Genomic DNA, 25,380 nt, shown 5'->3' on the forward strand with positions numbered 1-25,380 from the left:
GACCTACTCAGCCAACTCAATGGCCTGAAAGGTATTAAAAATAAAAATGTGTTTAGTGTTAGGGATGGAACCCGGGCTTTATGCATGCTAGCTCAGTTCGACCACTGAGCTGCACCACAGTCCAGACAAATTATTGCTTTTTTTTTTTTTTTTTTAAATTGAGCTCTACATTTTTCTCTGCTCCCCTTCCCCCTTCAGCCCTCCTGCAAGGTCCCCATGCTTCCAATTTACTCAGGAGATCTTGTCTTTTTCTACTTCCCATGTAGATTAGATCTATGTAAGTCTTAGTGTCCTCACTGTTGTCTAAGTTCTCTGGGATTGTGGTTTGTGGGCTGGTTTTATGTTTAAAAACTACCTATGAGTATATGTGATAATTGTCTTTCTGTGTCTGGTATTGTACTTTTTCTTTATTTAGAGAAAACTTTTCTATAATCAAATGTATATAATACTTACTAGTATTACCCCTGTATAAATCAAAAGAACTAACATTTATAGACCAATATGGTATATATTTTAAAGAATGCATTGTTGTATGGCGTGTGTGGGCATGTTCCTACCGCAGTGCTCATGTGGAGGTCGAGGACAATTCTGGAATCATTCTTCCCACTTTATGTGGGGATTAAAATCAAGGAACTAAATTCAAGCTGTGAGGCTACACAAACAGGTGCTATCTGCTGAGCCATCACCAGTCTGAGAAACTGTTTCTAAAATGTGTGTGTTGCATGTGTGTGCCTACATGCATGTGTGTGGAGGCCAAAGGAAGGCTGTGACTGTCTTCTCCATTGCTTTCTACCTCACCTGAGGGCTTCTGCTGAACCACAGTTCACTACTTTGGCTAGGCTGGTTGGCCAGGAGCTCTGGGGAAGCACCTGTCTTGGCTGTGCTTAAAGGAACACACAGTGTTGTCCAGCTTTTTACACGGAAGCTGGGTATTTAAGCTTAGGTCCTTTTGCTTGCTCTTATCCACTAAGAGCAAATTTACTGTGCTTTAATATGACCACACTTCCCCAGCACTCTCCATCTTGTAGAGGGCTAGCGCAGTGACTTCTAGACAAGGTGTAATGGGGCTAGGAACAAAATCCAAACATCTCTGTAGAGTTCCTGAAGATGTTCCAAGAAGAAAAGGGGCTATTTGAATGATTCCATGGGTAAAGGCACTGGCAATCAACAATCTGAGTTCATTCCCCAGAACCCACAAGGTACAAGGAGAATAACTCTCCCAAATACATACACATACAAAATAAAATATAATTTAAAAAAAGTATAAAAGGGAGAAAGCCTCAAGATGGTACACCAGGGGAAGAAGGCTGAAGAACCAACACAGCATCTCACAGTTCCCAAGCCACTGCCACCAAAACACAGGGAATTCTAATGTTTAGTATAGCTCCCACTCACTTTCCCAACTGATTATTTCTATTCAAAATTAATGTATCATTAAAACCTTTGCAGTAGCTGGGCTATTGTGGTGCACGCCCTTAATCCCAGCACTCAAGAGGCAGAGGCAGACGGATCTTTGTGTTTGAGGCCAGCCTGGTCTACAGAGCGAGTTCCAAGAGAGCCAGGGCGGCTACATTTTGGGCGCCTGGTCTCCCTTATTCCTGGGGTGCATTGGCGGGGACAGTTTGTTATCAGTTAACTAAGCTTCCTGTGTGTTTCCGTGCTATCCCTGCCCCACCTGGTGATTAGCTGCAGGCAATCTTCTCCATTGTTAATATGGTAATTTCCCACCTCCCTGGGCGGAGAGATCTTTGTGCTGCAGTTAGGTAGAAAAAGGCTTCCCCAAGTCTGAATAATCTGCATTCGCTTGATCTCCTTTCGAATGACCCTGGTCTCTGTGTCTTGTGTTCAATCTCCAGGCCCTTGCCCGGACTCGCATTCGGTACAGCTGCGCGCGAACTGTACCGAGGGTGTAACACCAAAATCGGGTGTTACACTACATAGAAAAACCCTGTCTTGAAAAACCAAAACCAAAGCCAGGCTGTGGTGTTGCACGCCTTTAATCCCAGCACTCAGGAGGCAGAGGCAGGTAGATCTCTGAGTTCGAGGCCAGCATGATCTATACAGCGAGTTCCAGCAGGTCCCAAAGCTACAGAGAAACCCTATCTTGAAAACAAAAACAAAAAACCAAAACCAAACCAAACCCTTTGCAGAGGGGGGAAACTGATAGAAAGCACATATTATAACATTCAAGGGATTAGAACAAAAAAGTAAGTTTAATGTAATAACAATAATCTGAGGATAAATAAATCCACAACAGACTCTAAAGTTTGATATTTTTTTTCTTTCTTTGCAGACTGGTTTTCTGAAAGCAATAGGGCTGAAGATGTTAAAACTGAATTTCTGAATGTCCAGGTGGAACCGGCGTGGGACTGGCATGGTACTTCCTGCTGCCCTCTTCACACTCGCCAGGCCAAGGTGACAATTCTGTTAACTCAGGATGGGCGTTAGTTTCAAGAGTAACTGGAGGGCTTGTTTCCTGAATCATCTTCTTGTGAGCCCATACTCTGTGAGGGGAAGGCAAATCGGTGTGCTTGTGATCAGCTATCATAAAGGACTCTTGTGGAGGCCTGTCTCTCTTGCAGGAAAGCCACCCTGCATCAGGCAACGTGGGCCTTCCCTAGCCACACTCACAGGCAGGTCCTGACATATCTTACCAAGCACCTCTGTGAATTTATGGGTACTAGTTTTTAACAACAGTGAACAACTGTTTAATAAATAAAACCAAGTTCTTAATGTGGTAATATCCCTCCTCCCCCACCTGTTTCCAACGAGGAGAACTATTTACCTTTTGAACAAACTGGGGATTCACCGTGATCTCCTGGTCCATGGCCTTCAGCCGCTCATCCAGCTCTATGCACTTTAGCATCTGTGCAAGAGTCATATATAAGCATGGTTAGCTATAACTGCCTATTAGTAGAGGGCTAGAGACTCAGTCACTAATGTGAAACCCCTCAGCTAAGAGGTTCTGAAGTCAAAATATCTGGATCCAAAAAGTAAATAGATATACCATATACTACCCAATACCCCAAGAGTTGAAACAATACCTGCAGTCAAACCCATTAACATCTTCCTCACTGAAACCGATTTTACACACACACGCACTTATTTAGTGTGTATTTGTGTACACATGTAAGCATAAGCTCATATGCTATGGTGCATATATGGAGGTCAGAGGAAAACATGCAGGTGTCAGGCTCTCTTCTTCTACCATATAGGTGCCAGGAACTGAACTCAAATGGTCAGGCTTGGTGGCACTAGCCTTTACCCCCATCCTGCTAGTCCCAAACTAAGATAATATTTTAGGTGACATTGATAGCCATGAATTATAAAAAAAGTAATAAAGTTTTACTTTCTACTATGTGTTAATTTTTTAGGATTCCTTTTTTTTTTTTTAATATGTATGAGTACTCAATGCACTAAGTGAACCATGTTTACACAGTACCTGCAGAGGTAAAAAGAAAGCATCAGACCCCCTAAAGTTGGGATTACAGATGGTTGCAAGCTGCCTTATGGGTGCTGGGAACAAAACCCAGGTCCCGTATGAGTAGCCAGTGCTCTTAATCTCTGAGCAATCTCTTCAGCCCTATCCTGGGTATTTTGTTGTTGGATCTGTTGTTTTCAGACAGTCTTCCTATGTAGTCCAGATTGGCCTCAGACTTACAATCATCTGCCGCCCAAGCACCAGGATAAAGGAACAGGCAGCCATGCAGAGCCAGAGGTAAGAGCACGGTCCAGATGAACCAACTCATTCCAAATCAACCTTCAAGAGCAGCAGGCCTCACACACAAGGCAGCCTATGACTGTGTACCATGTTGCTAACACAGTACCGCTCCTCTAGAAGTCCAGGGTATTGTTGCTGCTGACATGGGAGAGGCCTTTGGGTCTCCCACCTCAACGTCCACAGAAACAAGTCCACACACTGCAGTCAGGCACAGGTTAAACGGTAGATCCCTGGAATGTTTTTGGAGTTACAAGTAGGTTTTGGTAATCTATTTGAGAAATCTAACCTACCATTTAGTATAGTCATCCAATCAATCAAGAGAGTCCAGCGGTCATTTTGAAATTAACATAGTAGGAGCTGTGTCTACTGGCTGGGAACTGCCTATAAAAGATTATCCCGGAGCAAGGAGCATTTCCAACACAGCAACTCCATCACCTATCAAAAATGCCCAAACCAAGCATCATGCTTACCTCTTGATCAATGTTATGAAGCATGGCTGGGTTATTATATTTTTCAGGATTATCATGGAAACTGACCATACCATCCTTTTGATTGATACTTGCAAAAATTTCCCCATCTTCTATCTAAAAAAGAAAGAAAAAGAGTTTAGACCTGACACAGAATATACAGAGATGTAGTGATATAACCAAAGGTCCAAAACAATGCAGAAACCTTCCTGTGTCACCTAGACACACACCTCAAACTTGTGATCCTTCTGTCTCAGACTCTGGGATCTAGGATCATAGGCCTGGCTACTTAAGGAAAATCACAAAAGCAGTAGCAAACAGAAGTCCTGATGGCTATTCTGATCCATAAAAATTGCTCCACAGTATTTGTTTTGTTTTCAAATAAGGTATCATTCTATAGGCCGGGCTGACTGCAACCCACCACCCAGCAGGAAACCTTCTATAGCTACATCACATAGCAATCCTCCTGCTTTAAGCTCCTGACTGCTAGGATTACAGCAAGAGCCACTGTGCCCAGCTTTCCAGTGTGATTACTATTTGGCCCACTTGTGAGCAATGGAACCAAACTGCTAAAATGACCTTTTTCCTTGGAAGGGACAGTAGATGTGAGGTTAATGTGACAATAGTTCTAGCCCAGAGCATATTAATTAGAATTCAGAGTTCTCTAACAACAGACTCAAATTTTATCTGGGCTGTGTTTCACCACAACAGTACTTTCTGTAACAACCAGAATAGAAATAACCTAAATGGCCACATAGTTAGAATGTAAGGGCACAGTATAATACTACAGCCTGAAAACAGATCAACTACAAATACTGCAACACATGGTTCTTGCAAAGCAGGCATTACACATTTTTTTGTTTAAAGCTTGAAACAAACTCAACTAAATAAGCTGTTGGAAGTTGGAACATCACTGAACTAGGGATAGGGCTGGAAGCTGATGGTTATGTTCTGTCCCTTCATGGACATCTTCATCTTTTAAAAAAATGTGTGTAATGGGGGCTGGAGCAATGGTTCAGTAGTTAAGAGCACTGGTTGTTCTTCCAGAGAACCCAAGTTCAATACGCCGCATCCACAAGATAGCTCACAACAGTCTAGAACTCCAGTCTGGAGGGATCCAAAGCCCTCTTCCAGGGGCACTGGAGGCACATGGTGCACAGACACACATGCAGACAAACCACCCTCACATAAAATAAATTTTAAAAGAGAAAACGTGTGCAGTGGAACGCCCATTTAAGTGTACCTTTAGGTACATTACTAGTAAAATGGTAGCTTAAGAACCCTGCCTCACCAGCCTGTCATTAAGGGCTGCTAAATCTTTCTTTAAAGGTTTGTTTTATGTGTATAGGTCTGTGTAAGTGTGTACCAAAAGCCAGCCAGAGTTACAGGTAGTTATGAGGTGCCAGACATGAGTGCTGAGAACTGAACCGAGATCTTCCAGAAGAGCAACAAGCGCTCTAAACCGCTGAACCACATCTCTCGTCTTAAACCTTTCTGCTTTAAGCTGGTTGCCAAGTGTGAGTCTGTCCTAATGCTTTGTCAGTGCTACTGCACGCGGAGTCAGACTGCTGCTGCCCAAAAGGAGGAATGGGACTCAACTCAGAATGGAAGTCAACAACGCCAGAGCACACTGATTCAGCTACTATTTTTTTGGGCAAAACTTTCTTGATGTTGAGGGTGTTTCAGCATACCACTGAGAGTCAAATGATGCTCTCACAGATCAGATAACAGCACTGTTTTGTCTACAGGGTGACTATTTGGAGAGCAGAAATGTTAGGAAGTAAGGCCTAGTGGGGGTTCCTGGAGTGTATCTTTGAAGGGGATTATGGAACCCCATTCTTTTTCTTCTAGCTTGCTCCTTACATATGTTCCTATCATGATGTGCCACTCTCACCAAAGCCCAGACCAATGAGAACATCTCATGCTGGACCCAAATGTGGGCTCTAGCATGCTCTTCCCTCTATAAAGTTACTTGTCTCTTACACTTCCCTGCAGCAGTGCAGCCACGGCTAGGAAATGGGACTGTAAGGAAACAGACCAGAATGTAACAGTGGTTGATTTGGAATATCCACTTTTTTAAAACCCCATTTTTCCCATAATGAACACCCACTGCTTTTAAGAACAAAAATCCACTAGTTAGAACTTTTAACACACTTACCATGTGGAGAACGTATTTTTCTGCCTCCTGAGGTCCAGACAATTGTACACGACTCGCCATATCTTGTAACGATAGTGTTAAAAAGGTCTGGAAGTCAGAAGTAAATTAATCACATATAGAAATGAAAAAATAAGTATGTACTGATGTGTTCCGCATTATTTCCATTGCTTTATAAGATAAATTTTCCTTTGTGAAAATGACTTGAGGCTCACTGACTAAGGTGCCATTGCCAACCTGACAGCCTGAGTTTAGTCCCGACACCCACGGCAGGAGACAGCTGGGTCCCATGTGCTGTTCTCCACACGCTCTCCACCCATGTGCACAGGTACATACACACCAAAAAAAAAAAAAAAGTTAATTTTTTAAAATAACTTGGTCGGGTGGTGGTGGCACATGCCTTTCATCTCAGCACTCAGTAGACAGAGACAGGAGAATATCTGTGAGTTTGAGGCCATGGTCTACAGAGTGCGTTCCAGGATAGCCAGGGCTACATAGAGAAACCCTGTCTCGAAAAACAAAGAACCAAAAAAATAATAACTTGAAATTAACGAAGCCAGTGATCTCAGCTGTCTCTCTCTAAGAGTTAATGAGAAACAGTTAATTTCCTATACACGAGTAGCACTTTTAGAAGTAAGAAAAAAGTCAAGTCTCCGAAGGCAGAAATAAGAACAAGGGCTATGCAAATGTGGAAAAGGAAATCAAAGGGACATTTTTATAGGAAAATGCTCATTCTAACATCATTAGGAAAACCTAAGTATAACTATACTAAAGCTGCATTTTTCCACTGGGCTAGTATGAGAGGGCTGGCAGTATCTGTGATACAGGCTTAGGCTGCCATGGGAAGAAGCTCAGGGAAAGAAGGGGAGAGAGTGGCAAGCTCCTTATTATAAGTAATTGTATTCACAAACACACAGAGAAGAAACAGAAGAGGAATCTAAAATCTAACGTCCAGTCAGGCATGTTTAAACACACCTTTACTCCCACACTCAGGAGGATGAGACAGGTGGAATTCTGTGAGTTTAAGGCTAGCCTGGTCTCTTTAGCAAGTTCTAGGCCAGAGATGGATACACAGTAAGGCCTGTCTCAAAAACAACCAACCAACCAATGTCCAGACACAGCGAGAGAAAAGTAATCCCTCTCTGACGGGTGTGGCAGATAAACCCCATTCAACAATTCCTGTACCTTGGGACAGAGGCACAGGCGTCCATCACTAACGTGGTCTATCTGCTGAGGCCTCTATGACAGCTTCTTTCTGATTTTCTATTAAAAATGAGGCTTCCTTAACTAGAAACTCCTTTCTCTTTTCTGCTGTTATTCTGACATTAGGACCTGATACCAAGTGTTGCTACCACTGTCAGAGATGCACCCGCCTCACTTTATAGTGGTCCACCTCTAAATGCCCTGAAGGGTGCTCACGAACTCAGTATTTATGACCTGCCACGAATTGGCACATGAAGGAACCAGGACACAATCAGTTAGGAGACACGTCTCAGCTCTGGCCCCACAACTTTAAGATGCTCCTTATTTGATCAAATTTCTTTCTTAAAATTTTTATTTTTCCTTTGTGTGCTTATTTTGTTCCAGATTATCCTATCTTAACTAGAAAACATTTTACTATGCTGCTACTTCAAAAGTACAAGCAATGCCTGCATATATTAGACTGATTTCTTTCTCTGCTTTGAGACAGGGTTTCACTATGTAGCCCTGGCTAGCCTTGAACTCAAGATCTGCTTACCTCTGCCTTCCAAGTGCTGGGGTCACAGGTATGTGCACCACACACAGCCATATTTGGTTTAAACTCTTTTGCCTAGGTGACAGGCTACATCTGCTTCTGAACTTTTATGAGTTGCTTTTCTTTGTCACATTCTTCACTTTCCTCTTACAAATTAACTTCTTACCAATTCTCTGCTGACTTCTTTAAGTCAAGAAGTTATCACCATTCTTTCTAGTGTCTAGACTATGGAGAGGAATCCTCCTGCTTAAGTGACAGCTCCTTAATCCCTCGTCACCTCCAGACCTGTGGCACCAATGGCCTGTTCACCTCCACTTGCCCAATTCCCCACTCTGCTTCTTTTGCATGCACCATCACTTCCTGCTGCCGGGCATCCTGGCTACAGTCTGATTTCGCTCCTACAACTTTTCCTACCACTGATGATGCAGGCAGAGTTGGGGAATGGGACCCCATCATCTTACCAGCTGTCACTGCTAGGCTGTGAGCAGACCCAAGAGTCAAGTGCTATTTAAGTTTCTCTTAGTAAAAGTACTATTACTTGCAGCATACACTTTTTTAAAAATATATTTTTATTTTATGTGCATTTCTGTTTTGCTTGCATAGATGTAGTGTGAAAGTGCCAGGTCACCTGAAATTGGAGTTACAAACAGTGGTGAGCTGCAGTGTGGGTGCTGGGTTAACCTGGGTCCTTTGAAAGAATAACCAGTGCTCTTAATCACTAAACCATCTCATTTCTCCAGACCCAGCATACACTTTTTTAGCAGGGAATTTAAATTTATATGCTTCTCTTCACAGTTCAAACACTAATAAAGAGCATATTTTTTTCTTCTTCTTTTCCCCTTGAGTCTCGCTATGCTGTTCAGGCTAGCCTCACGAAGTCCCCCCTCATCAGTCTTAAGTAGCTAGGACTACACACACAGACCATTAGACCCAGGAGGCATTTCTTAACATCAGAAACCTTGAACACAAAAATTAAGGTTAGGACATAGTAGACCTGTAACTCTAGCACTCTGGAGTTTAAGGCCCACTTGGGCAACATAGCAAAATCCTATCTAAAGAAATAAAAAGTTCCTTACATCCTATGACCTAACCACGTGTGGCTCATCTAACCCTGGCCTAAATGATAATGTAAACCTTCTCAAGCCTAAGCAGAGATCAGCACAGCCTGAGAAGTTCAAGGCCAGCGATCGCCACCCGCCATTCCCACTTGGAACTGATGACCCCTTCAGGGCTACTTCTCTGCCTCCCAGTGTAGCCGTATCGCCTACCTTTCTTCCTCTTCACCTGCTCCTCTTCTCAAATACCCTGCTCTAGCCCTGAAAAGACCAAAAGGTATCAATCAAACTCTTTCTAAGAACCCAGCTGCAACAGATTCTCTCTTAGTGTAGAAATCCTGCCACACTTTATCCTGTACCTGCTTCCTCTGTGCTGAAAAGGGAAAGAAAAGGAAACCAGGTCCAAGGACAACCAGAGCCACCACCAGGGGAAAGCACTTGCCTCACCTTTGTTAGCCTCTGAATGTTCTTCTTATAGAGAGATGACAGGCACTGCTTCACCAGGCCCATGTTGTTGTCTCGAGTAAAAGTTTCACTGTGCTTGTTCACCAGGTTCCGGAGCTCAGACGGGTTATTGGTTGAGTAAACTTGTGCTAACTCATGGTACGCGTTGCTGAGCGGCTAAAGGTTTGGGGTGAGAAAGAAATGACAGCATATGTTTTGAGAACACACAATGCATACTGTCATGAAGGTTCACTTTAAAACAAACGCCTGTTCTTTAAGACCAAGGACAGAGATCCACTAAGGAGTAATTTATTACTAATAATTCATGAAGACCCACATCTTTTCGCTATCAGTGCTTCTACTTTTTGTACTGGTAAGTTAAATGAGAAAAATGAAGGCAAAATCTTCATTATTCCCAACTACTTCTAACTTCACGCCCCCTACTAGGCACAATGGAACATTCACTCAGGAACTGGGCAAGAACGTGGAAGGGTCCGAGCAACACCACCAGACAGAAACGGATTCAAATGCACCTCTGACTGGTCTTGTTCTCACATTGTTGTTAGTTACTAATTCTTAGCTATGATGACAATCACTTTACAAAAGGCATTTCTCTAACAGCAGGTCTGCTGTATGCTCGGGGACCACATGGCACTCTGAGTAGGGCTCCCCTAAAAGGAACCCACCCACCACTTTCCCATGGTACAGTTTGAGAGCACAAAGCAGTCAGTCTTGAAAGTCCAAAGGGGCTCTCAGGCAAAGAGCAGGTAGTCATTTGTCAACAAGCCAGCATACTATCAGACTGATGTCCCTAAAATTGAGGGTCTTTTTTGTTACTGTTTTGAGACAGGGTCTCTTTATGGAGCACCAGCTGTCCTGAACTCTCTATGTCGACCAGGCTGGCCACAAATTCACAGAGATTCACGTGCCTCTGCCTCCTGAATGCTAGGATTACAGATGTGCACTACCATGTCCAGCTTTAAAATCCTGAGTGTTATGATAGTGGCATTATTACCAAAAGCACTGAAATCTTATAACTCTTTGTGACTGCTCAATTTAAAAAGAAGTCATAGCCAGGCAGTGGTGGGGCACACCTTTAATACCAGCACTTGGGAGGCAGAGGCAGGTGGATCTCTGAGTTCAAGGCCAGCCTGGTCTACAGAGTTCCAGGAAAGTCAGGGCTGCACAGAGAAACCCTGCCTCCAAAAAACAAAAACAAACAACAACAACAAAGGAAAGACAGAAGGAAGGAAAGAAAAAGAAAGAGTCATGAGCATATGGTTTTTATTTATTTTTGTAGTGTTGGAGATTGAACCTAAGGTCTTGAGCATGCTACAGGCCTGAGCTATGTCCCCAGCCCATATGTATATTTTTGTGCATGTGCCGAAATGAAGGCCAGAAACCCATCTTAAGAGTGATTTCTCAGGAGCTGTCCACTTGTTTTATAACACAAAATGTCTCACAAAGATCCAAGATTCGCCTAAGGTCAGTGAGCCCCAGGATCCACTTGGGTTTGCCTAGTTCAATTTTTAACATGGGTTCTAGGAATAAAACTCACGCAAAGCACTTTATCAACTAAGCTATCTCCCCAGCTCTCTTTCTATATGCACTTAAAACAAACAAACAACAAAATGCACTAATTTTTTTTTTAACCCTTGTCCTTAAGTCTGGCTGTCAGGGAGAACTGGAACAAGGCGGCAGTTAAGTAGAGCTTCAGTGAGGTACCCAACATTTGAATAAACTAAAGTTCAATCAAATTAGAACTACATTCTCAGTATTTCGACTAAAATGTAATAAAGAAATACAACATACAAATCCACCCTCCATAAGAGCTTAAATACCTATAGTCTAAGTATAGAGCAAGGCCTGAAAATAGGCTTTACAAGAATGTATTGTTACAATGTCTTTACAAATTAATACAGAATGTAAGAAAATCACTTTTATTTGTAAACTTACCTTAATAAATCTACCCACAATTTGAGACGTGTATTTAGGCAGCTGCTGTACTTTGCCAAGTAATATCAAAGACACTAAAATATACTTTTTATAGGATTCCAACATGATATGGCTGACTGCCATGGCAGGAGTAGTAATGGCCTGAGCAAGAGAAGAATGGGTAGTGTGAGGAGATGGCACAAGGGAGAGGGAATATGTACCTCTTCAATTATGTAATGACGAAATCCAAATGTCCATTTTTATTAAGATAGTTTTATTACTATTTATCAAAGGGCACATCTGTGAGTGGCTCTCTTCCCACCACGTGGGCACTTGGCCCACACCCCAGTCAGGAGGATGGGCAAGTGCCTTTACCTGTTGAGCCCTTATTTTCTTTCAAGTATTTTTAAAACAGGGGAGGGTGTGAACAGTCCCCAACTACCTCAAATTATGCAGCTGAGTCCTGCATTTGGAGAAATCGCATAGGTCAGTGCATCCCAAGTGCAATAGAGAAGCTTCATCCTGGGAAAGCCACCTTGATCATGCCAGGTTAAATATATAACACTTTTGTTTGTTTTTGAGATAGACACTTGCTATATAGCCCATGGGTGCCCTGGAACTCAAGAAGTGCCTACTGCGCGCCTATGTATATCAGCATTCATGGTTTGTGACAACTTTATTGATATATAACTCAGAGCACAAAATTTACACCTTTGAAGTATATAATTCAGTGGTTTCCACTACATTTACTAGGTTGCAATACTATTACCATTACCTAATTCCAGACTATTTCAATCCTTCAAAAACAAACAAACAAACAAAAAAAAAACCCACCCTATTCATAAGTCATTGTTCACTTTCCTCCACAACCTCAGGCAACCATACTCTGTCTCTGGACTTGTCTTCTCTGGACACGTGTATAAATATGTGATCTTCTGTGACTGACTTCTTTACCTTAAAAAGTGTTCCAATTTTGAGGCCAGTACCTTCCTTCTTTATGTGGTCAAATGAGTCCACGGTGAGGACATTCTTTAGCTGATGAATATTTTGTGTGGTTCCTATCTTTTGGTTTTACATGTTTTTATGTGGACGGTGTTTTTTACTTATCTTGAATATATTCTTAGGAACAAAACTGCTGCATTTCATACTTAAAATTGTAATTGTTTTTATGTTTGTTTTTTAGTGTTAGGGTTCAGCCCAGGACCTTGAATTTATAAGCAAGGCACTCTTCCATGAAACTGTGCCTTCAGATCCTAAGATTTATCTTAACTGACAAACTCTTTCCCAAAATGCCTGCCATTCTACAATTCTGCCCACAAGTATGAGGGTTCTAAATCCCGAATCCTTGCTAACACTCTTACTATCTTTCTAGACCTTGGCTTTCCTAGTATGCAGGAACCAGTAACACTCTGGGACTGTTTTCATCACACACGTTCAAAACCGTATCACAGGCTTTAGAAAACTGATTACCTGCTCATAAAAGTAGAGTGCTCTTTCAAAGTTCTTCAGCCCCGTATAGATCATCCCTCCATAATAATAGTAGCACAGAAAGTGTTTTGCATCATAAGCTCCATTCTCTTTACAGATGTCCATCATATCCACATCAAGATATGGAAGGGCAGGTTTAAAGCACTTTGCTAGTAAACAAAGCTATAAAGAAATTTATATTAAATCATTTTAAATTTCACTATGGCAAATTTAGAAGAAAAATCAGATTCCAAAATTCTACAATAATACTATTTTGCTTTACAGCTAATTAATGACACATTAACACACTGTTTCATTTTCTTAATCTTCTAAAATAAAAAAGCATTTCTTGATGGGTGTGGTCACTCACACCTGTAATCCTCCACACTCAGGAGGCTGAAGAACTGCTGCAAATTCAAGGCCAGGCTGGACTACAAAGTCCATCAAAAAAGAAAAAGAAAAATGGTGTAGGAGGTTCTTCTGTTTGTGTTACTTTCATTGGTTGAATAAAGAGACTGCCTTGGCCTTTTGATAGGGCAGCCCTTAAGTGGGTGGAGTAGACAGAACAGAATTCTGGGAAGAAAGGAAGTGTGGCAGATGCCATGAATCTCCGGCCTGAGACGGATGTAGGTTAGAATCTTGCCGGTAAGCCACAGTCACGTGGTGATACACAGATTTAATAGAAATGGGTTAATCAAGATATGAGAGTTAGCCAATAAGAGGCTAGAGCTAATGGGCCAGGCAATAATTTAATTAATACAATTTCTGTGTGATTATTTTGGGGTTAAGCTAGCCAGGCAGCGGGATGTGGCCCCCTCCTCCTTACTACAGAAAAAGATAAAAACAAATAATGAATTAAAAATATGAACATTAAGGTAGAACAAACCACAGATGAATTAAAAATCATTATCGGATATAGGTCAGTACCCACCCACCCACCATGCATGAGTTTCTGGATGAGTGAACAGTTGTGCCCATTTTCAATTCACTGGACTAGTGAAACAAAAACAGACCAGTATCACCTTTAATCACTCAGTAGGAGGAGGCAGGTGCATCTCTGAATTCAAGGCCAGCCTGGGCTACAGAGAAAGCTCCAGGACACCCAGAGCTACAGAGAGAAACCCTGTCTCAAAAAACAAAAAAAAAAAAAAAAAAAAAAAANAAAAAAAAAAAAAAAAAAAAAAAAACCAAGTGTGCAAATACAAAAAGCAAGCACACAAGGAAAGCAGTGTATCTCAAATAATGGCAACAGCAGAGATGTCTGCAGACTCACTGAGCAACCCACTTCCAAAAATTAGACATAACCAGGTATTGTGCACACCTTAATCCCAGTATTTGGAGGCAGATGCAGGCAATCTCTGAGTTTGAGGCTAGTCTGGTCTACATAATGAGTTCCAGGACAGCTAGAGCTTATATAGAGAGGCCATGTCTCAAAATAAATAAATAAATAAATAAATAAATCCCAAAACAATAATCAAATAAAATAAAAATAGATATATGCTATCCCTGTCACAAAAGCACTTTGAAAATTAAAGACGCAAAAAAAAAAAAAAAAAAAGAACATGTGTCGGAGATACTCCACACCACAAAACCTTCTACAGTCCAGTTCCATTGCAGCCTGCTCAGATTACAGAATGCTGCGTAGCATAATACAGATCAGATCCATCTCCAAGATGCATTACATAGGAAAAAGTGAGACACAGAAGTCCAGGCATTCCTGGGATTTGTAGACTTTTTAAGAAAAAGTGTGCATATACACTTGCTTGCATGCGTAAAGTATCGCTAGAAGAAATGCACAAGAAAGTACTAAGAAAGTTTTCCCTAGAGAGAACTGTGGCTAGCAGCAGTGGCAAAGAGACCTCATCATACATCCTTCCTTTTGGGGAGTCTTTTGGACTTGGAGCTACTTAGCATAAGATAAATAAATAATATAATGTTTTAAGATATAAAACATCGCTTATGTTTTTATTCTTAAATTCGATAATTTATTGAACAGAAAATTACTTAAATTTCAAAAAATGCAATAACTATTATGATGACCCTATTCATAACCCCGTCTCCACATCTCAACTCCTATAACACATTCTCCGGCAGCCTCACACCAATGATAAGCACGAATCACGTCACTGCTGTGTACCTGGCAGAGATCGGCATGTACTGAGGTCAGCTGGTTTGTATTCATCTGCATCTTGTCGATTGCTTGCTTAAGGATGCCAATTCCTCGAAGGGGCTGTCAGAAATGACATCTCTTTCAGATAAGTTCTCAAAGTTGGCAGCACATTGGATCTTATGTTGTCACTTACAAATAAAAAACAACACTAATTGATAGGTTCCTTACATAGCAATAAGGTTTCCATATTATGTCAGGAAATGTCTGCCTCTATTCTGTCAGAAAGTGTTTTGATAAGTTTCTTGGAATACTTAGATAATTTCAATATCATATTTTAAATCAAACTTTTTTTCTTTTACAATGAGTATCAGTAATAAACTGTATTCCTTTCTCGAGGGTAGAGAGATAGCTCAGTTGGTAAAGTTCTTGCCATGGAAGTATCAGGATCTGAGTTCAATTCCCAGAACATATGTAAAGCTGGAGGTGGCAGTACAAACCCAGAATATAGCACTCAAGAGCCAGAGATTGTACGCTCTCTCCGGCTTGCTAGGTAGCCGGTCCAGTCAGAGGGCCCTAAATCCGTGAAAGACTGTTTCAGAAAACAAGATAGAGAGTGAATGAAGAAGACATCCAATGTCAACCTGTGACATCCATACACACGGGCACAAGCATACACATGTACACTAGAGTACTGTCCTAATAGTTAAACAAAGAGAACTTTTCTGCATCATTCACCACAGATTCACTGTAACTAAGAAGCTAAGCTTGTGAATGATGGTGCTGGTACGTTTTTCACAGGGAGTATTAGTCCTAAAGACTGACTCTATAACCACGCATCATAAGCAGACTGTTACAAACAACAGTTCTCAGTCTCAAGCAAGGCACAACTCTGGTCAGAAGATGAGGCTCTAAGATACTACATAAATTTATGGCTTTTTCAATAAAGAAGAGGCATGGTACCAGCTCTCCTCTCCTCTACCACTCAGTACCACCTACCCCCAAGATAGGAATCCTGTGTAGCCCAGATTAACCTTGAACTAGATAGGCAGCCAAGGATGACCTTGAATGCACAATCCTCCTGCCTCTACCTTCAAAGTGCTGGGACTACTAAATTTTGTTTGATTTTTTTTAAATGTGTATAGGTTTTCTTACTGCATGTATGTCTATGAACCACACGAGTGTCTGGTGCCCTGGTGCCAGAAAAGGGTACTGGATGCCCTGGAACTGGAATTACATTCAGTTATAACTCCCATGCAGATGCTTAGAATCAAACCCAGTCCTCAGTCAGTTCTCTTAACTACTGAGTCATCTCTTTATCCCCACAGCTTCTAGCCAAACTGTTTAGTGCTCCTACAGAAAACCAAAGGCACCTTCTGTCTTCAGCCTCCTAGCTTTAAAGTTCATTTAAAATACACCCAAGTTATAATTTGTGTCAAAGGCAAAGAACAAGAACCATTCCAGGTGAAAACAAACTAAAGAAAAATAAGAGTATCAACCTACGCTCCGAGGTCTGAGAACATCAGCCATATATCTGGCCACATCTGGCCAGAATCTGTGGTTTCATGAGAGCACTTTCCTAACACCCATTTCAGACGCTGACCATCTTCATCGTGGTCCATGAGAAAGTCTAGAAAGCACCCACTGAAGGGTGTAAGATAAGGAATATCTACAACTTAATTTCCAATGGTGGGTACAGAATGAACAAGTGCAGCAAAAGCACTAATATCTAGAAATCTAAGAGCATATCAGAAGCCTTTATATTATCCTTTCAGCATTTTATAAGGTGAAAATCATAACTAAAGCTAAAAGGAAAAACAAAAAATAGCAGCGTTATAATACAAAGGGCACTAATTGGTAGTTTTTAGGGTTTTTTTTTCCTTCCTTTAGTACTGGGTATGGAGTCAAGGACCTCAGACATGCCAAGCAACAACTCTACCACTGAGCCACATCTCCAGGCCAGACTCACAGTTTCAAAAACAATTATCACCAGCAGTCACCTCTCTGGAGACATCACATCTAGCCAAGGGCTGCTCTCAAAGAATAACACATATTGGGATGTTTAGCACTGAACCTAGACTTTTACTATACAGGTTCATGAATCAAACACACACTTTAATAAAACTAGGAATACTTGAACAACATTTCTTACCTGTTTTCTTTCCACAAGTGCATTTGTTAGCTGATGGCAAAGCCCAGCAACTAGATACAACAATAACAAAAACAATAACAAAATATTGAAAATATAAACACTGCAAACAGAAAAACATTCAGAAAGGGAAAGAATTATTAGCTTACACGTATCTGTTGCATATCGAATGTGCTCGCCATTACAAGTACTAATGAAAAGCTGAACCTGTGAGAATAGTGTTTCAAAGTCAGGAACACTGGGCATTGAAAACTTCACAAACCTAAAATGGGGAGAGAAAGAACCAAGTTACCTTATATTTCATACAGTAAAGAACAGAAACAACTTAAGCCTGAAGTCCACTCTGCCTCTGTAAAATTAAGCACCACAGGGCTTGGAGAGATGGCTCAATGGTTAAAAGCACTTGCTACTCTTTTTTTTTTTTTTAAAGATTTATTTATTATGTATATAGTGTTCTGCCTACACATGCCCCTGCAAGCCAGTAAATGGCACCAAATCTCATTACGTGGTTGGAAGTCACCATGTGGTTGATGGGAAGTGAACTCAGAACCTCTGGAAGAGCAGTCAGTGTTCTTAACTGCTGAACCATTTCTCCAGCCCCTCCTCTTACAGAGGACCTAGGTTCAATTTCCAGCACCTACATGATATCTCATAATCATAACTTCATTTTTAGGGGATCTGATGGAATTTTCTGATCTCCATAGGCATCTAGAATGCCGTGGCACACATATACACAAGCAGGTAAAACATTCATACAAAATAAAAAAATAAATATTTTTTTAAAAACAAGCTGGGCAGTGGTGACACACTCCTTTAATCCCAGTACTTGGAAGTCATAGGCAGGTGGGTCTCTGAGTTTGAGGCCAGTCTGGTCTACAGAGTGAGTTCCAGGACAGCCGGGGCTACACAGAGAAACCCTGTCTTGAAAAACAAAAAAAACAAACAAATCAGTTGCTCAGGCTGTTCAAGTGCTCAGCAGGTAAAGGCACCTACGGTCAAGTCTGACAGCGTGATGCCCAGAGTGACATGGTGGAAGGAGGAACCAACTGTGGCAACTATACATGTGGGACAGACATATGTGCCCCTGCTCCACACACGAAGAAAATAAAATGCACATAATACAGTTTAAAAAAAATCTGTTGTGGGCTGGAGAGATGGCTCAGTGGTTAAGAGCACCGGCTGCTCTTCCAGAGGTTCTGAGTTCAATTCCCAGCAACCACATGGTGGCTCATAACCATCTGTAATGAGATCTGGCACCCTCTGGCGTGTGGACATACATGGAGGTAGAATGTTGCATACATAATAAATAAATAAATCTTTAAAAAAAATCTGTTGTTGCTTTTCCTGTTTTGGAGAGAATGTACTCAAGTAAGGCAAAGAGAGGATAGTGTGGTGGGAGGCTGAGGCAGCAGCTCAGGTTAACGATGCTGTGGCCAGTTTAATACCCTTTCTACCTAGAATACTGGACGAACTAGCTAGTAGGCAAAATAAGAAAGAGGGGCAGACATAACAGGAAGCACTAGATGACCCATCTTGAGTAACCAGGGAGATGGTCTACTGGTTGCCGTGAAACACACTTTCAGACAGGCTCGCAGAGAATTTCAGGAGAAAAAGCTGCCACCCTTAGGGCACTAAGCAAACTTCATGATCTCTTAAAACAATAACTATTGAAGTTAATTTCAAGAAAAATGACTGATTCACCTATACCTAAATTTTAGTTTGCATACCTTCATCTATACAGTACTACTTAACGATGTCCCTTTATTCTTTGTAATTATAATGCCGGAACCATTTTCACAATTGTCAATGGAGCGCTGTGATTTCCTAATAAAAAGCAGCAGCTCCAGGCTCCACATTTCGTAAGTGAAAGAATACAGACTTAAGCGAAGCTTCAGACACAAGCTCAGGGTTCTTTCCATACAATCTACATGTAACTAGCATATAGTGGTGAGACATATATAGCATCAAAATGTGTTCATGGTTGTAGGCATCAGCACCAGAGAGACTAAGGCAGGAAGATGGCGAGTTCAGGACCAGCCTGTACTGAAAACTGGTCAGTGAGATGGCTCAGTGGGTAAGGGTGCTTACAGCCAAGGCTGAGGGCTGAGCTTGACCCCTGAAACCCACACACTAGCAAAGAACCAATTCCCACAAGTTGTCTCTAACCCTCTGAACATACATACATGTAAGCACACACAATTACCTGTAAAAAGTATGTTTTTCACACATCTTAAATATGTACACTATTTGCTCTTTCATTATAAGAAAAAAATACATCTCAAAATTTTTTTTAAAAAAAAACATAATTCCTACTGTGACCGGGGCCAGATGTTTATTACTTTAAATGCTCCAACATCTCCATTTATATATGCAACAACACAACAAATCCTGTGAGACACCATTACAAGGAACTCCAGTCACAATAGGTTTATGTCACTAACTGTAGTAGTCCACCATATCCTATTCTACCACTCTTCTTATTTTCTAAGTTAGAAAACCTGACTGTCTTGGGATCACATGAATAAAATACTGAGATAAATGCAAATTATAATGCCTACAGTTGTAAAAGCCAGTCCTTTTTTGTTTTTTTTGAAACAGGGTTTCTCTGTAGCTTTGGAGCCTGTCCTGGAACTTGCTCTGTAGATCAGGTTGGCCTTGAACTCACAGAGATCCACCAGTCTCTGCCTCCCAAGAGCTGGGATTAAAGGCATGCGCCACCACTACCTGGCCTGCCAGTCATTTTTTAAAAGAAATTTCCAAGGGAGAAAATGGCTCAGAGGTAAAGAACACTTTCTGTTCCTGCAGAGGACCTTAGTTCAGTTCCCAACACCCATGTCAACGGGCTCACAGCTGCCTTTGACTCCAGCTCCTCTCCTGCCTTCTAAGGGCATCCCCCAACACGCACACATAAATTTTTAAAAAATTTAAAGAAAATTTCAAATTTGTAAAAATACAAAGAGTTAAAATGATAAAACTGGAAGCTGGAAAGGTCACTCAGCAGTTAAGAGAACTTGCTTCTCTTGCAGAGCCTGGGTTAGGTTTAGTACCCACATGGTGGCTCACAACCACCCATAATTCCAGCTTCAGGGAAATGCAATGCCCTCTCCTGACTCTTGTGTGTACCAGGAATATGTACATGTCCATAAATGCAAGCAAAATACTCATATACATAAAATCAATAAATATTGGCCAGGTGGTGGTGGTGGACGTTTTTAATCCCAAAACTCAGGAGGCAGAGGCAAGAGAATTTTTGTGAATTTGGGGCCAGCTTCATCTACAAAGTGAGTTCTACAACAGACAGAGCTATTACACACAGAAACCCAGTTTCAAAAAAACCTAAAAAAAAAAAAAGTCAATAAATCTTTCAAAAAATTATAAAACTGGAGCCAGGTGTAGTGTGTATGTTAATTCCAGCACTCAGAGGAAGAGGCAGGTGGATCTCTTAGTTTGAGGCCAACCTGGTCTACATAGTGAATTCTAGGACAATCAGGGCTACCGAGAGAACCTATCTTCAAACAAACATGAATCTAACAAAATATAATAAGCAATGATTTGCTCGAATAAAACACACACACAAATAGTGCAGACTGTAACAAGCACAAAACTATAAAAGAAAAAAATGCCCCTTACAGAACAGCAAGGACACCCAAGGAGTGTTCCTGAACATCTAGAGCCCCAAGCACAGTGTCCAAGTGAGACAAGTTCTTCGCAAGGAGTTCTCCACTCTTGTTGATCAACTCACAGAGCTGAGTCATTTGCCCTGCAAAACAGAACACGAGCATTTTCAGTTAGGGTACTAACCAAACTAAAGAACTCTAACCAAACTTCCTCCTAAAAGCTAAAGTGCTTAAAGATTTATTATTATTATTATTATTATTATTATTATTATTATTATTATTGGTTATTTGGGACAAGATTTCTCTATGTGACAGCCTTGGCTATCCTGGAACTCTTTCTGTAGCCCAGGCTTACCTTGAACTCACAGAGATCCACCTGCCTCTGTCTCCTGAGTGCTGGGATTAAAGGCATGCACCTTAAAGAGGCTTTGTAATGTCTTCCTATACTTAATGAAGGGCCAGAACAAACAACTTGCCCATGCCTCAAAACTCAAATTGTCAGAGAAAACACTTTCCAGTTCTCTCTGATATCCAGAAAGCACCTCTGGTCCCCAAACCAGAAATACCACGCTACAGTCACTACCTCTCCTACAACTAAACAGTACTTAATGTAATTCCCTAAATCCCTCAGCTCCACTCCTTTCCCTTCCGTATCTGAATTCAAATTTTATCATTTCTGTAGGGAAACAGACATCATCTAAATGCTATGGCTACTTAGATCTTTATTCCAAATTCTACTTATTGTGCAAATTCAATCAAATTATACCAAAGGCTTTAAGAAATCGAAACATGCCTTTAACCCCAGTACTTGGGAGGCAGAGACAAGTGGATCTCTGGGATCTCTGTGAGTGTGAGGCTTGCCAGGTCTACAGAGTGAGTTCCAGGACAGTCAGAGCTACACAGAGAAACCCTATCTCAAAAAAGAAAAAAAAAGAAAGAGAAATCCAAACACTTCAGCTCAACTTCCAGAGTCAACTTAGTAACTGGTTTCTGCAATTTCTCTAGCCATGCCTTCTACTATTCCTTCAACCCCATTCTACAGTCACACCAAGCCAAGAAAATCAATAGTCCACATTCTCTCCTCTTTGTGCTTCTATACCTACTGTCTTCCATTGCTACCCAGCTTACCTCCCATTCCACTGTCAGCTTAAGCCATCTCTGAGCTCACACCATATTCCATCCCCCATGACTAAACTGACTACCTGTCCTCTCTGTGCTCTCACTGAACTACAAGGGATTGTGGTGGCCAGATAATTCAAAGTAAACACAATGTACGGGACAATGATACTTCTCTGCTTTGAGAATAAAGCAGTATTATAGTGCAGCTGGTGTGATGACATGTCTTTAATCCAAGCACTCAGGAGGCAAAGGCAGGTGGGGTCTCTGTTAATTTCAGGTCAGTCAGGATTACAAAGTGAGATCCGCCTCCAAAACAAAAACATAAGTGCGTGTTTAGAGACATGTTTATAATACAAAATATAATACAGAAACCTCTACTCTCCATTCAGATTCTATACTGCAGTCACCCTTATCTTTCCTCAGAAGCAACTCAGTGTTACCAATGAATGCCCTACATATGTCCACATGTATAGGAATGCTTGCCTGTTAGGAAAAATTATTTTAAGGTGTGTTTATACTGCATTTGTTTAACTCTGTGAAGGTGTGATTCTTTGCCTGTCTAAAACACCTGATGGTCTAATAAAGAGCTGGACAGCCAATAGCGAGGCAGGAGCAAGGAGAGAGGTGAGGCTGACAGGCAAAGAGGAGAGGAAGACCCTAGGGGTCAGCCACCCAACTACACAGCAAGCCATGAAGAAGTAAGATATACAGAAGAAAAGGAAAAATATACAGAAGCAAAAGGTACACAGGATAATTTAAGGCAAGCTGGCCAGAAACAAGCCAAACTAAGGCCGGGCATTCATAACTAAGAATAAGCCTCTGTGTGTGATTTACTTGGGAGCTGGGTGGCGGGCCCCCCAAAAGCAAGAGTAAGACATCATACAATACTTTGCCCAATGATGCATGCAATTTTTCTCTTTAATTCACCCAGATGTTTGTGTCATGTACACTATTAAGCATCTTTTCCATTATTGAATGATGCCCTCAGATTCCTTTTCAGTTCCTAAAAAGTAAATGCACTTTTCTACAGCTGCATAGGAGGCCGTTTGTATGGCTGTGCTACACTTAACTTTACTCTTTTCCCAAGACGGGGTTTCTCTGATTAACTAGCTGTCCTGGAACTCACTCTGTAGACCAGGCTGGCCTCAAACTCAAGAGATCCTCCAGCTTCTGCCTCCTGAGTGCTGGGATTAAAAGTGTGCTTCACCACCAACTGGCTGGTGTATGTAATTTTAATTGTACATATGTGTGTCTGTATGTGGGTATATGTGCACCTAAGTGAAGGTGCCCAAGGAGAACTGAAGAGGGCACTGGGTTTTGGGTCCCCTGGAGCTGATGTTACAAGCAGCTGCGAGTCCACTAACAACGCTAGGAACTGCACTCGGGTTCTCTGAAGGGTAGTGTTCTCCAGCCCCGCTTAGTTAACTTGCTCATTTAGAGATGGGGGTCTCACTGTGTAGTGCTAACTAGCCTTGAACTCGAGATCCACCTACCCTGCCCCCACACTGCTGCCCGGGACTAAAGCAGCACACTGCCACCAGGCTCCCACTTCACTTTTAGTCTTTGTGTGGTATGGAGGAATGATATGTTTAAAATACAAAGCAAAATTCACAAATATGTAACTGGCTTGTGGGCTTAATTCCAACAATGATAAAAGGAAAATGAGAATTACTATTTATTATGAATGATTCCATACACACACACACATTTAGACCTTATAACAGCACCCCAGGCACAAACGGAGATAGGAGTCCAACCTCATAGAAATTTCCAGGATATGTCAACAACAGCTTGTAGCCATACTTATGCCCATGAGAAGCACTGTCTCGAGCATTTTTATTTGCTCTCTCCACTCAATTCCCTCAACTCTATTAAGGAGAGATCATATTTTTCTTAAGATTATGTATGTTCAAGTGATGGGATGAATGAACCAGACAGTGTGTAAAATAAGGGAAAAAATAAAGTAACAATTCTACGCCCTAGAAATGGAGTCCGACAAGCGAGAGCTCCCTTGCAGTTCGGCACGACCAAAATAGGAGCGGAGGATTCCGAGCGTGCGCTGCTGGCCAGCCAAGGCCCAAGCCTCCGAGCCAAGGAGCCCAGAAAGGATTCCCCTCCAGCCGCTCCAGAGGCCTGGACAGGGTGGCCAGATCGGCAGGACCGACAGGGCGCTAGGCCAATCATCGAAAAGAAAGGATGGGCAAGGGACCAATGGGTGCTCCGGAATGTCCAGAGCGGAAGTCACGCCCCTAAAACTGTCAAGCGGCGCACGGTGGCAGGGGCCCGAAAGCCAGGGGGAGGGGAGGGCCGGGGGGAGGGGAAAGAAAGTCCCCAGAGCCCGAGATTGGGGAAGGCGCCGGCGGGGACGACAGCGCCCGACAGTACGAAGAGTGCAGCTCGCCGCCCTGCGTCCCAACCCTAGGTACCGAGGCCCGAGCAGGCCCAGGAGGAAGGGCTAGAGCTAAGGGCGGTCCCAGCATCCGCACCGGCGCCACGGCACGCTGGCCCAGCCCTGCGCCACAGGCCTTACCTTGAGCTGAGAGCTGTCGGACACTGTTCACGAACTGCTCCAGGGCGGACGCCATGTTTCCCCGCTGGTGGCCCAAGCCGCAGAGGTGGCTCGCGCGGGAAAAGGCGGCCGCTTGAGGAGGAGGGGCCCCTCGACCCACCAAAGCCTGGAGAAAGACACGTCACTTCCGCCGGCTAAGCTCCGCGAGATCTCACCTGGCTGAGGAGCCCCGCCCTCCTGTCTCCATGGAAACAGTTCCGCTAGTCGCCGTTAGTTACTTTCCCTCACTCGCCTCTCGTGCCGTGGTACTCGTGAAATCTCATCTAGCATTAAGTGGAAATAATAAGAAAGGAACATTTGGGCCCAGTTTTGCTAAAAATGGCCAAACATTTTTCACCTAGCTACATACGTCCGATACAGCTTCATTGTCACTTCCGGGAGGTTTTTTTCTACGAGGACTTAGGCTGGAGTTAGTTGGACTGGGTTTAGAACCGTTTTTAACCACTTAGCAGCTGTGTGATTGAGTGGCTAGCTTGTCTCTTGGTTTCCTACTCGTAAGAATCTCACGAAGTGTTTTTTAAAAAGCCAGAGAGTGAGAGATGGCTCAGTGGATAACGATGCTTGCTACCAAGCCTGATTGATGTTGTCTAGGGGGTGCAAGAACGGCTCCTTTTCTCTGCCAATTAAGTGTTACTAATGAAGCAGTCTGCCTCTATCTTAGGCTTAAAAGCCACCTCATGGGAAAGACTAAGTTCATTCCTCTTTATGATTAAACCTCTTTCTCAAGGATTGGGCTATTCCCCACCTTAATTACAAATGGTTCTGTACTGCCTGTTCCAAGAGAGGACAACCATGCCTCTGTTTAGAAAAGTTTATAACCATCTTGCAACCCTACCTTTG

General features: G+C 42.2%; 1 protein-coding gene across 2 annotated transcripts; it reads right to left on the reverse strand.

Annotated features, from left to right (window-relative positions):
• Positions 1 to 2,194: 2,194 nt before the first annotated feature.
• On the reverse strand, positions 2,195 to 24,665 carry Cops3 (COP9 signalosome subunit 3). 2 transcript variants are annotated; one of them, XM_050163595.1, is made up of 12 exons: positions 24,502 to 24,665; positions 20,866 to 20,995; positions 17,385 to 17,497; positions 17,239 to 17,288; positions 15,117 to 15,209; positions 12,983 to 13,162; positions 11,534 to 11,674; positions 9,581 to 9,754; positions 6,347 to 6,433; positions 4,192 to 4,305; positions 2,786 to 2,866; positions 2,195 to 2,504 (listed from the first exon to the last, which is right to left on the reverse strand). In XM_050163595.1, exons 1-12 carry the CDS (start codon positions 24,554 to 24,556, stop codon positions 2,451 to 2,453), a joined length of 1,272 nt encoding a protein of 423 aa, XP_050019552.1. In that variant the 5' UTR covers positions 24,557 to 24,665; the 3' UTR covers positions 2,195 to 2,450. The 2 variants fall into 2 exon arrangements, with proteins under 2 accessions (XP_050019552.1, XP_050019553.1); XM_050163596.1 differs by lacking the exons at positions 20,866 to 20,995; positions 24,502 to 24,665 and having other exon boundaries at positions 15,117 to 15,277; positions 17,385 to 17,455.
• Positions 24,666 to 25,380: the final 715 nt, after the last annotated feature.

The sequence above is a fragment of the Alexandromys fortis genome, unplaced genomic scaffold (assembly GCF_014885135.2).
Source record: "Alexandromys fortis isolate MF-2015 unplaced genomic scaffold, M_Fortis_MF-2015_v1.1 scaffold_149, whole genome shotgun sequence".
Taxonomy (NCBI): Eukaryota; Metazoa; Chordata; class Mammalia; order Rodentia; family Cricetidae; genus Alexandromys; species Alexandromys fortis.